Source organism: Capra hircus, chromosome 6 (assembly GCF_001704415.2).
Source record: "Capra hircus breed San Clemente chromosome 6, ASM170441v1, whole genome shotgun sequence".
Lineage (NCBI taxonomy): Eukaryota > Metazoa > Chordata > Mammalia > Artiodactyla > Bovidae > Capra > Capra hircus.
The window spans coordinates 58,781,182-58,798,501 of NC_030813.1; the positions used below are offsets into that span (position 1 = coordinate 58,781,182).

A 17,320-nucleotide genomic window follows, 5' to 3' on the forward strand; every position below is an offset into this window, starting at 1 on the left:
TATTGCTTTCTCTCCTCTGCCTACTCACATGAATTTCTTCTTGCCAATTAAGCCAACTTTCCATTATTTAAGGAAGTAGTTTTTATCATAACTGTCCCCTGATAATAAGACACATTATACTGGATTTCATTTGCTCATGGCTCCTTTCTTCCAGCTACAAGACTAATTTAAATGATCTCAGATCACTCTATCTTGTGTCTATAGTGAAATGGTGATGCATTGGAATTTCATAGGCAGGGCTCTGTTTGGATATCACAGAACTCACCTGAAACAACCCGCACATTCAATGTTCGTAGTTTCTCAGAATCACTTCCTCGTAAGAGGACAGATGTAGGTTTGTATTTATGACCTATTCCAAGAAAAGATATTAAATATTTAGATGATAAGCAAGCATATTCTTAATATATATTCCCCATGTTGGTTCCAAGGATTACCAAGGAAAATGGGCCATTCATAGCAGAGCCTGGATTAATAAGACATTGAGCTTTTTCTTATTGTTATTTTCCATTAACAAGTAGATACTTTCTAAAACCAACGGCTTCTCCACTGCCATAAGTGCCATTGTGCATCTATTCTTGTATGCAGAATATTATTTTGTTATGTGTAATAGATATGATATACAGAATACTTGACATGTATTTAATATTTAATGTCCTAAATGGCATGATAATTTTCACTACTTCATATGTTGGATTTGCAAGGCAAGCTTTTGAAAGCCAGTAATCCCGTCATTTAGGTAGATGTTCCTAAAAACATGTCACTCCCCACTATTGATCTCTTTCTAGACATTTTCTCCATCTGGCTTCTATCTCTCTCTTTTCTAATATGTAAGTTGGCTTAGAGCTCAACATTCAGAAAACTAATATCATGGCATCTGGTCCCATCACTTCATGGCAAATAGATGGGGAAACAGTGGAAACAGTGGCTGACTTTATTTTTCTGGGCTCCAAAATCACTGCAGATGGTGATTACAGCCATGAAATTAAAAGATGCTTACTCCTTGGAAGGAAAGTTATGACCAACCTAGACAGCATATTGAAAAGCAGAGACATTACTTTGTCAACAAAGGTCCATCTAGTCAAGACTATGGTTTTTCCAGTGATCATGTAAAGAAAGCTGAGTGCTGAAGAATTGATGCTTTTGAACTGTGGTGTTGAAGAAGACTCTTGAGAGTCCCTTGGACTACAAGGAGATCCAGCTGGTCCATCCTAAATGAGATCACTCCTGGGTGTTCATTGGAAGGACTGATGTTGAAGCTGAAACTCCAATACTTTGGCCACCTCATGTGTAGAGCTGACTCATTTGAAAAAACCCTGATGCTGGGGAAGATTGAGGGCAAGAGGAGAAGGGGACAACAGTGGCATCACTGATTCAATGGAGGTGAGTTTGGGTGAACTCCAGGAGTTGGTGATGGACAGGGAGGCCTGGCGTGCTGCAGTTCATGGGGTCACAAAGAATCAGACACAACTGAGCGACTGAACTGAACCATTCATAGAAAAATAGATCAAGAAACTCAAAACTATGCACTATTGCAAATGACACACATTTATTTAAAATAGTAAAAAATATTTTATTTAAAATAATAAAAACTAGAAAGACCCTGGGTCTTAATTCTAATTCTGTCATTTTATTACTGTATTACTTTGGACAACACACTTAACCTCTCTGAGCCTCAGAGGCTCATCTATAAAATAAAAGAAATAGAACTTGTCCTGTCTGTATACTTTGAGAATCTAGTAAAAAAAAGAAAAGAAAAAAAGAAACTCATGGGAATGCTCTGCAAATGTTTATCCTACAAATGAAGAATATTGATGATATTACTGACCAATGTGTTTAGGAACTCATATACTAATGTACCAATGATAAGACGATATGAAACTGTCTTTAGAAATATCTCCAACAAACACTTAGCCAAAATAATTAATGACACTTTCACTCAAACCTAGAGGCAACCATTTGTTCTGCCTACTAACATGCCTTGCCTGGTAAAGAACACAAGAGTCTTGGGAAATACTACACCAGCACAATACTACTATCCTTTATTGAGAACTACTTCTTATATAATCTCTTTAGTTCAATCCTTACCTCAACCCTGTGTAAGAATGGGGATTAATCTCATTTTACAGAGGCGGAAAGGAACACTCAACCATGGTAAGTAAGTTTCACAAAGTCACATAAATAGTAAGTAGTAGCCCTAGGATTCTAAACTAAGTACCCGTCTCCAAAGCCTAATCTTGTAATGATACACTTTACACTATCCTTAAGAAACCAACTACTCATCAGGTTTAATATTCAGCCAGCATGTTCATGGGTACATGCCAGAAGGGCCATGTATACATACTCAAACAGCAGTAGGGCCAGTATATACATGGGTACACACCATAGGACCGCAACAGTAGTTGACAGTCAATGTCTGTTCTGATAGGTAGATGCCCTTGTCATACCTAATCAGTTGTTAATTCCTTTTAAATATCATCCCTATTATCCTTATTTCCAATTACACATCTTAGTGCTTCACAGTCAAAAATCTATTTTCTCCCCAACACTTATTATAGATTGACTCTTGCTCATACTCATCACCTAGAGCCTAGAGCTTAAGACCTCCAATTCTGAAATCCTTTATCACCATTCCCTATTCTTCTACCCTCTTCTGCCTCACTTCCACCAAGCTCTGCTCAATCTCCAGTCCACCAACTCCTTCCAATTAACCCAGCCTTTCTTCCCCCTCCTAATCACCTGTCTGGGCTGGAGAAAGACACAGGAAACTCCATGAGTGCTGGCGCTGTCTTACCTCTGCTTATGTCCCTTGAGTTACCTAGAATCACCACTTAAATACACAGATGCCCAGTAAGTGGTAAATTGAACCAAAAAAAGAAATGGAATCTACAGATAAGATTAGGGACTTCTGGACACTAGATAAATTATCCCAAATAGTGAATTTTTCAGTACTTACTCTGCCACTTCTGCGCTCTTCTGTGGCCTTCAATTATTTTGTGGATAATGAAGATGAGCAAAACTATAAAAACTAATAGAACTAGAACATACCAAGTGATCTTCATGGAACAGATAGAATCTGCAAAGAAAAATGTAGCAAAAATACAGTAAAGTGGGATGCAGCAGATAAGAGGCACCATACAGCTGGATTCTACTGTATATCCTGCCCATAACTGAGAAGTCGAATATATAGCCATCGCTGTCACAGGGTCACTTGCTTTGCTGAGTTCTTTCCTAACATACTAAATGAAGAAACATGACCAAGTGGTTTCCAGGGATCCGCTTATTGATAATTTCAAGATTCTAGAATTAATTTCACTTCCAGGTTATGTCGATGCAAGTTTTGCTTTCACTAGGTTGGAATCACAACAAGCAGAATACCAGCATCAGAGCCACTTGTGATGAACAATTTGACCCTGGGCCAAGCAACCAAAAAAATGTGCCCTCAAACCAAAGATGCAATGAGTAAGATGAGGATGGGGAAGAAAGGGAAAGACAAAGAAAGAGGCTGGATTGAGGCATGTGAGAGGCCTGAGTAGATGATTAATCAGACCTTCTTTCCACAGGGGCTCACTTGGCAATGATCAGATCAAATGCAAGCATTAGTTACAAACGTAGTTACCCTCGCCCATATTGAATAAGGATACAGGTAGAAAAAAAAATTTGTTCATTCAAATGACAGTGAGGCAACAAGGAAGGAAAATCATCATCAGTGATAGCTTAGCAAGATTTCCTTTCGTCCCATAAAGACACACTGGCCCGTAGACCCAGGAATCGGTAACTTAAAGGAGAGTGACTTTCTTATGTCCAAAACACCATTGTCTACTGACATTCTAAACCAACCTAGGTACTCTCTTCCTTGCATGTAAATCACAGGTTGTACTTGTTCACCTTAGCAGGATATATAACTTGTTTTTACCCTTGGGTGACTGTCCTTCTGGGGCTCATGATCTGGGTATCTCTTTCACAGGCCCCTCCATTCCATGTGCATTTGTCCATTAAATATTCAGTCAACACTTATTTAAAGAAGAGGCTGAATGGAGAAGTTAGTGGTTGACTGGGATGGCAGCACTCAGCCTCCCCAGTATCATTCCATGCTGTTTAGTGGCCAGACTTCCATACCTCACTCAGCAAAATAAAAGCATGCAGTTAACTGGCACAGAAGATGTACAGTATCAGCAGGCCAAGGTGGGCCCAATACCAAGGGAGCATTGGGCAATGATCAGATACGAAAAAAGAACTGTGCGTTCACCAACATCATACTGCAATAGCAAAATATACACAGTTGGGACCAAGCTAGCCAGTGTTCCCACCAAAGCACCAGTGAGAACAGATGAGTGTGTCTCCCTACACTCCATGTGGCCCCCTATCCCCATCCCTGGAACCATCTTGGAGAGGACCAAGGGGAAATGGATAGGAATCTGAAAAAAAAAATCTAGGGACAGGTTAAATTATTGTTTCAGAGTAAATTTACCAGACTAAACTAAGCTTAGCTTCCCCTGCCCACGGGTAGATAGGACTTTGAAAGGAGATCAAGTTAGTCTTTGTACAGCAGAATAAAACATAAATAAATTTTCACTCTTCTACACATGGCAAGACAGGTATAGTTTTTCCCAAATACAACACTACATAGTTGTATATCACTGATAACTTCCTGATTTATGTACCCAAAAAAGCTGTCAATTACGACTTCATTTTGGAATTTATGAATTTTTCCATTAACACAAAAATTCTCAATATGCCAATGGTTATTTCTTCTTAATGTTTTAGAAAATATAAAAAGCAACTAGATACATACATAGACACTGAAATAAATATGTTTTAAATATTTGTCATTCAAACCTCTCTGTATTTCAGATTTCATCATAGTCACCTTCTTTATATGGCCTTTTCAGAACCTCTACCCTGATTCTCCCACTATCTGTTCAGATTTTCTCAGATTGTCTCCCACCCTCCCTACACATACACACACCTTGAAATACTCTCTAAATGCAGAGGCTGTAGGGCCTCAGGCAAACTAACTCACAGGAGAAATTTATTTGAAGTCTTACATTTCACTTTAAAAATGCATATATATCATATGTTTGTGTTTGCTTTAAGATAAATATAATATTTTAAATGGCCTCTAAAATGATTAAAGCTTTAGAAAAGCATTCTAAGGCAATTTGAAACACTTCCATATATTTGGAACATCAGAAAACAGAGTAAATTATTCTAACATAGCACCTGTTACACTGATGACACTTACTTGACCATTTACATTTCTCTGTATCCTCAGTACCTGGCATGCAGCTTGGCATACAGCAAGCACTCATTAAATGGTAATATCATGAAATGCTCCTCAAGAGTAGAGTTTGTGGATCAAGAGAGGGTACCTTGCTTAGTAGTAAGGATCAATTGTGATACTATACATAATAGTATATACTATAGAAAATATATATAAAATTATATAAATACAATATAAAATCACTAATAAGAACATACTGTACGGCACAGGGAACTTAATGAACTGTGGTGTCCTGAATGAAAAGGAAGTCCAAATGGGAGGGAATATATGCATATGTATGGCTGATTCATTTTGCTGTATAGTAGATACACAACATTGTAAAGCAACTATATCCCAATAAAAATTAATTTAAAAGAGAATCAATTGTGTTAATTCAAAATAGGGTGACTAGGAAGGTAATCAACCTTAAATAGAATTAATATATACGTGAGTTTTATCTTCCAGACTCCTACTTTTCCCTCAGAGTCCTCCAGTGACTCAAAATGCTTAATCTATACCCCACCTGTCTTCTCAGGAGTACATCAAAAATCCCTTTTTCTCATGTCTGTTTCTCAGCTCTAAGCAAGGACATGTTAAATCAATTCAAAATTTAATAGCATATCACAATGCACATGTATACTTACATTTAAAAAGAAATCTCACCCTTTAATATGCAAGTGTGATAGTATTACTTCAAACACAGCTAATAGGCACTCCCAGAGTTATCCTAGGGCAGAGGGTCTTTGTAAAGTTCCTCAAATAACAACCCATAGATGCCTCCTTTGCCTCTGAGTACAGCTGTGCTCCACAAAAACACATTTTAAAAGAAAAATAAACAGGTAAAAGAGCTAACATTCTTTCTAGCCTTGTTATTTCATCAATAAAATTCTTCAACTATTCAACTTAAAGTGAAGCTTGCATGATAGCCCTTACTTAAGTTTGTGTCTGTATTCTACTCTCCTTTTCCCGCTAATTTCCTTAAAAACTTACTTTTTGCATCCACTTCTAAATGGAAAGAAATGTTTATACAATTATGTGGGTGTTCCATAATTCTACAAGTATGGTTTATAGATGTCGCCTCAGCTGGATCTTCCTCCTTGATTGCTGACCTTCCAGTGTGGGTTTTTAGATTATAGGTAAGATTATATTCCTCCAGGTGGTCAACTGTAGGAGTTACAGTGAAGTTAAAATGTTGACAAGGTGAGTGAAAATTATTTGACGTCACTTCCATTGATCCTGTCATGAAAAGAACTAGAAAGAGATTAACAAAATGTTATTCACACGCACAAAAACAGTAGTACATAGTAAGAAAACACACGCACCTCAAAGCTAAATCTCTTCCTTCCTATACAATAAGAAAAGAGTAGAAACAAGAAGTTATCAGCCTAAAAGTAACAATTATAGTGCTTACATTTTTTTAAGAGTATGAAAACTACGTGAAATTGAAATACACTTGGAGCCTCTCAAAGGAAAAAAAAAAATTTTCCCTGATGACTTGTGGGACAGGTTATATTTACCAAAATGGTCACAGCATTATTTCCCATCCCACATTATACTAGGGCTGTCATAACAAAGTACCATAAACTGGTGACTTACACAATAGAAATGTATTGTCTCACAGTTCTGGAAGCTACACTTTCAAGATTAAAGTGTTGACAAGGTTGCTTCCTTCTGAAGGCTGTGAGGAAAAATCTGTCCACACTTCCCTTCTAGCTTCTGCTGGTTTCATGGCAGTCTTCAGTGTTCCTTGTCTTGTAGAACATCACCCTGATCTCTCTCAAATCCCCACCCCCTCGGTTTTTTTTTTTCAATCAGGATGCCGGTCATATTGAATTAGGGCCCACCCTAATGACTTTACCCATGGGTTTCCCTGGTGGTTCAGACGGTAAAGAATCTGCCTGCAATGCAGGAGACCCAGGTTCAATCCTTGGGCTGAGAAGATCCCTTAAAGAAGGGAATGGTTACCCACTCGAGTATTCTTGCCTGGAGAATTCCATGGACAGAGGAGCCTGGCAGGCTGCAGACCGTAGGGTGGCAGAGTCAGACACAACTGAGCGACTAACACTATAACACGTTAAACTGAACTACTTACATCTGCCACAACCCTATTTCCAAATAATGGCATATTCTGAGATACTGAGGTTAGAACTCCAATACAATTCAACCTGTAACACACATGTTAACCTAAAACTTTGCCACTCCACCATAAATAAATGGAGTCTAATACTTTTCCCTTTGAATCTCTATGGAAGGATTTACCTACTCGAAATAGATAGGCAAACAGTGGAAACAGCGTCAGACTTTATTTTGGGGGGCTCCAAAATCACTGCAGATTGTGACTGCAGCCATGAAATTAAAAGATGCTTACTCCTTGGAAGAAAAGTTATGACCAAGTTAGATAGCATATTCAAAAGCAGAGACATTACTTTGCCGACTAAGGTCCATCTAGTCAAGGCTATGGTTTTTCCAGTAGTCATGATGTGAGAGTTGGACTGTGAAGAAGGTTGAGCACCGAAGAACTGATGCTTTTGAACTGTGGTGTTGGAGAAGACTCTCGAAAGTCCCTTGGACTGCAAGGAGATCCAACCAGTCCATTCTGAAGGAGATCAGCCCTGGGATTTCTTTGGAGGGAATGATGCTAAAGCTGAAGCTCCAGTACTTTGGCCACCTCATGTGAAGAGTTGACTCATTGGAAAAGACTCTGATGCTGGGAGGGATTAGGGGCAGAAGGAGAAGGGGATGACAGAGGATGAGATGGGTGGATGGCATCACGGACTCGATGGACGTGAGTCTGAGTGAACTCCGGGAGTTGGTGATGGACAGGGAGGCCTGGCGTGCTGCGATTCATGGGGTCGCAAAGAGTCGGACATGACTGAGCGACTGAACTGAACTGAACTAATCAAATGCAGAGAAAATTACATCGTATGATAAGGCCAGAAAATACGAAGCAATTTCTACCTTGCTTTTTGGATCCCTAATGGTGGAGCCTTGGGCCACTAAGTAACAACAACTTAAAGCCACCATGCTGTGAGGAAGCCAAAGCTAGCCCAAAAAGAAAGACCGCATAGAAAAACTCTGAGACTACAAGAAGAGAGAGAAATGCCCAGCTTGCCTGTAGCTGCTCTAGCCCACTCCTGTGTTAGCTCCAGTCACTGTCTAACTCCAGCAGTATGAAATGCTGCAAGCCAGAAATGCCCAGTTATGCCCATTCTGAATTCCTGACCCAGAAAAAAAAGAGAGAGAAAGAAAGGAAGGAAGGAAAGAAGAAAGAAAAAAGTAAAATGATTGCTGTTGTTAGAGCCGCTAAGTTTGGGGGTGATTGCTACACAGCCATAGCAACTAGAATAACTTATCAATGCACTGCTTTACTTTTCAAGGAGGCAGAGAAGTAGAATCTGTGAGCTTCCAGTTCTTAAAACACTTCATTGTTCTCTATCATGATGAAGGCATTTCCCCAAATTGCTTTCTGGTGCATTTGACCCAGAAGGCTGCAATAGTTACAGGATTACTTGAACGTGTGTGTATGTGCTTAGTCACTCAGTCATATCTGATTCTTTGGGACCCCATGGACTGTAGCCTGCCGGGCTCCTCTGTCCATGGGGTTTCCCAGGCAAGAATACTGGAGTGGATTGCCATTTCCTTCTCCAGGGGATCTTCCCAACCTGGGGATCAAATCACTGTCTCCTGTGTCTCCTGCACTGCAGGCAGATTCTTAGAAAAAAGACTTGCCTATTGTACTTTATCTGAAGTCAGTGCCAAGAAATTTTGTTTCCATTTTGAAAGAATGGGAAAAATGCCAGTTTGCAGGTGCCCAGCAAGCAGTCTCACTGAACAGGTATAAGCACTAAATTTGATGCTTGGGCTTGGGGCCACCAGTATATTTCATAGCTGTAAATTAATTATTTAATTTCTCAGTGATAATAAATGCAAGGTTTGATTAGATAATACATAATTATTCTTTTATTTGTTTATTCATTCATTAAACAAGTATCTTTTAAGTGCCTCAGTTCAGACATTATACTAAGATTTAGAAATATCATCATGAACAAAGACAGGATTCCTGCCCTTGAGAGGCTCACTGGATAGTTAAACAAGTAAAAAGACAATTCATGAACAGTGGATGAATATTAGACAGGAATAGGTACAAATGCATTGAGGATTCAGGGACTCCTTGGGGAATCCAAATATGATTTTATATGAGAACCTACAAGTTTATTTAGAATTTTTTCAGTACTTTTGAAGAGAGCATGCTAAATAATCATTTAGCTATCAAATGTACATGGATTATAGCTGCATTTTGATGTATTTTAAGAATGGATATTTTGTTTTTGATAAATCAAAGTAAACCAAGAACAAGTTACTGTCCCAAAGCCTGTAAGTCATTCATTGAGCACCACACAGCTGAGTGTTTCAGGGCCACTGGACTTAGAATATATTATTAATACTTTTTTTTCACAGAATAAGGTTATTTATCCTTGATAAATTTTGTTCTCACTTTTCTTTCACATTTACCTTTTGATGTTTGTTCCTGAAAAATAAAATCAGTGTTTCCTTTGGACTCACAAGCCAAACATGAGAAGCACGTCTTGAGTTTACTTGTGATATCTTGGCAAATCCTGGTGAAGTTTTGAAAGTTGGAGTGATTTAGAAAGATTCCTGTAATAGTCTGAGTTTCTCTTATTGGTTGCAGAAAGGTCACAAAAGAAGCATTTGTAGAGAAGAATGAATAGCTGAAATTCTGCTGTAAATATAATTCCAGACATGATAGTTCCAACATGTTTCCTACAAAGAAAAACAAATTTTTGACTATGAAATTTTGAGGTTTTGGCTTTCAGATAAATACCCAATATACTGCTCAGTTATCTTAGGTAGATCAGTACATTTGAGTTTATCAGCAGCAGGACTTTGTTTTCACATGAAACAATAATATCTACTGTGTTTAAATATTTCGTATTAAAAATTTGTCAACACTCCCTATTAATTTTCAGAGAAGAGAAGTCTTTGCTGAGAATTTCTTGGAAATCCTAACATTTTAACCATTTTCTCTTCTAAGAAAGTTTTAATGGACAAACCTTTTCCTCTGAATCCATCTGTTTCAAAATAGAGTCTCACATGAATTGCATGGAGTTGAACAGGGAATGGAAAACCTGAACAGAATCTCTGTACTCGTTTCTGAAGGCTGCTGTAACAAATTAATACAATCTTGCTGGCTTAAAACAAGAGAAATTTATTCTTTTACAGTTCTGAAAGTGAAAAGGTCAATGATAGTTATACTGGTCTGCTGAGGTCCACCCGGTGGATCCAGGGAATTTGAAGCGGGGATGGTGTTGGCAAGGAAAAACCTTATTTATTTATAAATATAAGATTAGATTAGGAAGAAATAGTGTAGTAGGAAAATTAAGTGGAGAAAAGAGGCTCAATAACTTGGTTTACGTGGAAAGCCAATAAAGTTCCAGACAAGGAGCTTGCACCATCTACGTTAGGCCACCAGCATCCGTTTGAATATCGGAGAGTGTCCCACCTTGGGCTCCCTCTCTCATGGATCTTAGAAGCCGGGACAAGTAAGTAGACATGGCAAGGCTCCACGCCCCAGATGGGAATTCAGCCTGAAATTAGAGTGAAGAGGAGACACAGGGGAAACCAGTCTTTCCAATGACCAGCCAGGCCTCTATTGTCTAGAAAGGCCTTTTATACCTTTTTGATTGTACGTAGAGATCTATGGGTAATACAAAATTATGCAGCGTTAGCAGCCCAGACTCTTATCAAAACCAGGCTTTTCTCTCTGCATATCTGTCTTAGGTAATTTACATCATCTTCTGGCCAAAAGGGCCAATTAACATTTTACAGCCTTTTTTCTGATAAGGGTTTGTCAACCAGAAGACTTATTTGTGTTGATCTTCACAAAGTCTGGTGCCACTCTCAGAAAACACTAAATAAAGTTACATTCTTACATAGCAAAGATACAGCAATTTATAACAAGTAAAAGGAGTACAGTGATTTATAACAAAAGAAGAGTAATTAACTCAAAAGTCTAGTGTTGCTAACATCAAAACTATTGTATATCTTTTTCCATATCCCGTTTACATTGATTAACATCCTCCCAGGTGCCTAAAAGATAAAGAATAAGGAGGCCTGGCAGCAATCATTGAGTCAACAGTGAAATCTGTCACCAATATGATTTTTAGCTCTTTAGAAAAAGGCTCTGTATCTTTAAGATGCTTTAAGCTTAGTGCCTCTCACGGTTGGGGGGCTGTAAGCAGTTCACAAGCTGTAAAAGGTCAGGGGGAACCTGTTAGGCAAGTTAGAGAGTTATCAGAGGGGGTTTTAAGCCGAGACATTCTTTTGCAGGAGACTGAAGCCCTGAATTAACTTTTTCCAGAGAGTGTCAGAAAGGTAGAAAAGTACAATAAAGCAGGCAGATTCTTATTTTGGGGGGTACCTGCTCAGGAAATACCAGGGGGAAACCCTGAGGCCTGATTCGCCTTGCCCATCAAGGCCTCTGCCCCATGACCTTGTCACGGGTGGGATTCCTCACGCTGGCTCCCGGCACTGGTCTAAAATTCAGATGTTCCCAGGAGCACACTCCCTCTGAAGACCCGAAGGAAGAATCTGTCCCTCGCACCTCTTCCAGTTCGGGGAGACTGCTGGCATTCCTTTGCTTGTGACCACAGCGCTCATCTCTGCTTTCGTGGTCACATTGCCTTCTCTCTATCTTCATCTTCTGCCCTCTGTCTGTATCAGATCTCCCTCTGCCTCTCTCTCATACTGAAACTTGCGGTTGGATGTAGATCCCACCTGGATATGGCAGGATAATCTCCCCATCTCAAGATCCTAAAATTAACCACATCTATAGAGACCCTTTTTACTTACAAGGAAACTTTTACAGGTTCCCAGGAACTGACACCTAATATCTTTGGGCAACCATTATTCAACCTACTTGAATCTCCAAAGATGAAATTTAATAGATGATATCATAATTTTTATATTTTGTCTACAGACAAGTATCAGATGTAGAATTAATGGCCTAATAGAAAGAAGACTGATTTTAAAGCAAAAGACGATGACTCTAGTGCTATATCTGTTACTAACTGAGGCGCTTGAACAATTCACTTCATCTCCACAAGTCTCATTTTCTCATTAGCAAAATAGAGATAATAACCAGATCCTGCAAATCTTGTGGGGTTATAGTAGCATCAAATGATACAATATATATGAAAACAAGTATATATTATTAAAATACAAGCCCATATCCCAAAGTAAAAATTAAAAATTTATCCTTTATTTATGATGGATTAAGATTTAATCCACACAAGTAATTAAAGCTCACCATGTAAAAATTGGGAATCCCTATGTAGCAGTAATGATGAACTAAGGAATAGGTAACCTCTCTTTCAGATACTCTCAGTGTGACAGCTATTTACTAGGATGAGAAAATATTGATAACTGACATGTTCAATTCTATCTGTATGTGTCTTTTTTACCATTTTTCATAATCATAATCACATTAAAAAATTTTTCTAAATAATATGGAGCACAATGAAAGAATTGCTTCATTTTTAAGAGTGATTTCTCCTAGTCATACATCCTGATTCAAACTTAAAAGAAAATGAAACTATTGATTGATATTAAGGCACATTTTTTACTTGTGGAATTTGTACTTTAATCATACTCTTATAATTGTTTCATTACTGATGATTATATTTTGATGATTTAATAAATTAAAGGCTCATTTTCTAGCCCTCTGTGTTTGAAATTGTTTCTGTAATATTTCACAGGTAATTTCCAGCTATAAACACATTTCATACTTCAGTTGCTATAAAAGTTTGGGGAGGAGTAGATTGTATTTTACTCAAATATACAGTTTTGTTATGTTTCAATATATTTCTAAACAAAGCTGTAATTGAATCAATAACAATTAAAAAAAATTGTCTTCAATAACTGTTCCAGTAAGATGATAGGAATTCACTATCTGATGCAAATCTGTAGTTTATGGCTTTTCTGTATTACTAAAACACATGAAAACCATATTTCTTGCCCTCTCTCCATTTTCCTCACTGATGCTTTTCATCTTATGAAATTTTCAACTTCTTGAACTTGATATTCTTATATTATAACCTAGAAGGGAGATAGAGAAATTTTTGCTGTCAGTATTGCAGTCTTCTTATCCAATAAATGACAACCTGGGCTTTCTAGAATTGATGGTATATCCTTTACATTTGGCTATGAGGTCATTTTATGATGGGTTCCTAATCTTAGTTTTAAATAATTCAATTAGGAAAGAAATAAATATAGGGCACATCCTTTCCTAGTATAATTTTAAGAAATAAATGAATTCTACTCAATCATATTTTGTTATTGTGGGTCATAATCTCATCTTCATGAGCAAGGATTTATGAATTTAACTACCGCTATTAATATTGCTGAGAGTCACACATCTAAATTCTCACTTCCAGGGATAGAAAAATGCATACCAGAATTACTGTAGTACTAAGACTGTAATCTCTCAAGGTAATGATATAGAATACTAAGTAGAATTAGGAAAATAAGTTATGGTATAGGACAAAGGCCAAGTCAATTATTTTTTCTTTTTAAAGAAAAGCAACAAAAACATGAACTATCTTTATTTTCTTTTTGAACTTTTATTATAAATATTTATCATATATAAGTATATATTAAAATAAAATATATTGCTCCAGTTAAAGAATAATAAAAATAAATGAACACCCATGTATCCATTACACAGATTAAGAAGCAGAATATTAGCAACATCTCTGAAGTACCCTATCCCACCCTACACATTCCTTCTTTTCCAGAGTTTAAACACCATCATGAAATTGTGTTTATCACTCCTTTGCTTCATCTTAGAGTCTTTCCAAAATGTATATATTCCTAAATAACATTGTTTCATTAGCAAATTATATACATATATAGGGATTGCCGCTGCTGCTAAGTCGCTTCAGTGCTTCAGTCCTGTCTGACTCTGTGCGACCCCCGTAGAGGGCAGCCCACCAGGCTCCCCCCTCCCTGGGATTCTCCAGGCAAGAACACTGGAGTGGGTTGCCATTTCCTTCTCCAATACATGAAAGTGAAAAATGAAAGGGAAGCCGCTTAGTCATGTCCGACCCTCAGCAACCCCATGGACTGCAGCCTACCAGGCTCCTCCATCCATGGGATGTTCCAGGCAAGAGTACTGGAGAGGGGTGCCATTGCCTTCTCCATATATAGGGACTATACTGTAGGTATTCATCTATGACTCGCTTTTTTTGCTTAATGGGTTTTAGTAGTGTTGCTGCATATTGCTGTACTAATTATTTGTGGTATCTTTGAAAGAATATACTACAATGTATATATTCTTCTGACTGAGCATTTGGGGTGTTTCTATTTTTGCTGTTCTGGATAATATTGCTTTGACCCATAACTCATGTGTTGTTGGTAGATAACACATCTTCCAATCACTTTGGAAGATATTTTTATGTTCTTTAAGTTAACCATACACTTAGCACATGACCCAATAATTCTAGGAATCTACAAGAGAGAAATAAAAACATGTCCACACAAATACCTGTATAGGAAGCTTCATGGCACTTGTGAAATTTATAACGGCCAAGAACTGGAAACAACCCAAACGACCAACAACTAATGAATATATAAATAATTCCTGACATATCCACATAATGAAATACTATGCAGCAACAAAAAGGAAGAATGTACTAATACAAACAACATGGAAGAATCTCAAATGCTTTATGCCAAGGGAAAGCAACCAGATACGATTCACTACATACTAATATGATTCCATTTTATATGAAACTCTAGAAAATGGAAAACAGTATTGTTAGTGGGAGAAGGGTTCTTTTACAAAGGAGAACGAGGGACATCTTGGAGATGCTGGTAAGGTTTATATCTTGATTGTGGTGGTAGTTACACTGCTGTAAAAATTTGTCAAACCTCAACTTTACACTTAAAAGTGGCACATTTTATCATATGTAAATTATATCTCAATTAAGTTTATTTTTAAATAACACTACTATGAATATTCATGAACATATCTCCTAGTACGCAGTTACAGAAGTTTCTCTAGCATACATACTGAATGAATTGCCAGGTATTCAGTATGCTTATCTTTGATTTCACTAGAAAATGCCAAATCATTATACAAAGAAGTTGTACCAATTTATCTGTCCACCTGCAGTGTAGAAAGGTTCTCATTGACACATATCTTAGCCAAAGCTTTTCAAGTTTTGACAATTTGTTGAATGTTAAGTGGAATCTTATCATGGTTTAAAAGTTCCTACTTTTTCTATTTCTCTAATAGGTTTTTTTTCATTTTCTTATTAATGTTTAGGAGTTTTTCAACTTTTCTCTTTGAAATTTTAAGAAGTTATTTGCATTTTTATCAAGATATCATCTCATCATTTGTACCTTGTTTTTTCATTTTCTTTATGATCTTTTAGTTAAAGGAAGCTCTTAATTTGAGTGTTTTAAATTTATCATTTTCTTTACAAATTGTGCTTTGCATCTTGTTTAAGAAATCTTTCTCTTTTAAAAAGATTTTCATTCACATTTTCGTCTAAAAGTTTTGAAGTTCTGCCTTTTATGTGTAAACTCTTAATCTATCTGGAATTAAGACAGTACAAAGTAAGAAACCAAGTTAATTTTTTCCACATGTGATAATCAATTGTACTAGCAATTTTAAGTAGTCTATCTTTTCCCCACTATCTGTAATGACATCTCTATAATCTATCAAATATCCATGTATGTATGTATGACTGTATTTCTGGGTTCCAAATTTTTTCTTCTCTTGGCAAAGACATCTGATGGACTTAATTACTTTTGCTTTATAAAGCTTTTATGTGTGCTTAGTCCCTTCAGTTGTGTCCAACTCTTTGCGACCCCATGGACCCACCAGGCTCCTCTGTCCATGGGGATTCTCCAGGCAAGAATACTGGGAGTGGGTTGCCATTCCCTTCTCCAGGCGATCTTCTGACCCAGGGATGGAATCCAGGTCTCCCACGTTGCAGGTGGATTCTTTACCGTCTGAGCCACCAGGGAAGTCTTTATAACTCATAGGAAAAATCCCCTAACCTTGTTCAGTTTCTTTGGGAATGTCTTAGTGATTCTTGATCCTTTGTTCTTTCCAATAAATTTTAGAATCAGCTTATTAAGTTTGGTGAAAAACCCAGTTGTGATTCTGACTTGAATCTCAAAATCAATTGGAGAAGAAAGATATGACATTGAGTTACTCCTATCACTCTTTCTTCCTTTCTTACTCTCTACTTTTATAGGTCTTCTTTGATATCTTCTAATAAAATTTCCAAATTTTCACCATCAAGGTCCCATACATCTTTTACTAGATTTCCTCCTTGGTACCTTAATTTTTGTTGCTATTGCCGACAGTATTTTTTAAGAAATATGTTTTCTGTTTGTTAGCGATAGGTGGATGTACAATTGACTCTTGAATATAAATTTTTTATTTCTTATCACTTTGTAAACTTCCTTATTAATTTTAATTTTTCCTATAAATCTTTTGAGTTTTCTATATAGATATGCTTCGTGCTTGCGCTCAGTTGCTAAGTTGTGTCTGTCTCTTTGTGACCCCATTTACTAGCCCTCCAGGCTTCTCTGTCCATGGGATTCTCCAGGCAAGAATACGGGAGTGGGTTGCCATTTCCTTCTCCAAGGGATCTTCCTGACCCAGGGATTGAACCTTGTCTCCTGCATTGGTAGGTGGATTTTTCACCACTGAGCCACTAGGGAAGACCATAAATATGTTAATTTACTGCAAATAATTGCAACTTTATTTCTTGCTTTTCACTCCTTACACATTTTATTTCTTTTGGTTGTCTTACTGCACTGACTAGGACCTCCAGTACCATGATGAATAGAAGTGTTGAGAGTGGACATCCTTGTTTGCTCCTGGTCTTAAAAATAATGCTTATGATATTCATTACTGAGAGTGATATATAATCATTTTTAGATATCCCATTTCACTTTAAGAAGGTTCTTTTCTATTCCTAGTTTGCTGAGTTTTTAATTATAAAGACTGTTGAATATATTAAT

General features: G+C 37.3%; 1 protein-coding gene across 2 annotated transcripts in view; it reads right to left on the reverse strand.

Annotated features, from left to right (window-relative positions):
* The window catches only part of TMEM156 (transmembrane protein 156), a 39,652-nt gene that overhangs the window by 14,523 nt on the left and 7,809 nt on the right, over positions 1–17,320 (reverse strand). For both annotated transcript variants that reach the window (XM_005681511.3, XM_005681512.3), the window contains exons 2-5: positions 9,773–10,042; positions 6,251–6,511; positions 2,954–3,073; positions 266–349 (exon numbers count right to left, since the gene is read on the reverse strand). In XM_005681511.3, coding sequence (XP_005681568.1) covers positions 266–349; positions 2,954–3,073; positions 6,251–6,511; positions 9,773–10,042 — 735 coding nt within the window. The remainder of the gene's footprint in view (positions 1–265; positions 350–2,953; positions 3,074–6,250; positions 6,512–9,772; positions 10,043–17,320) is intronic.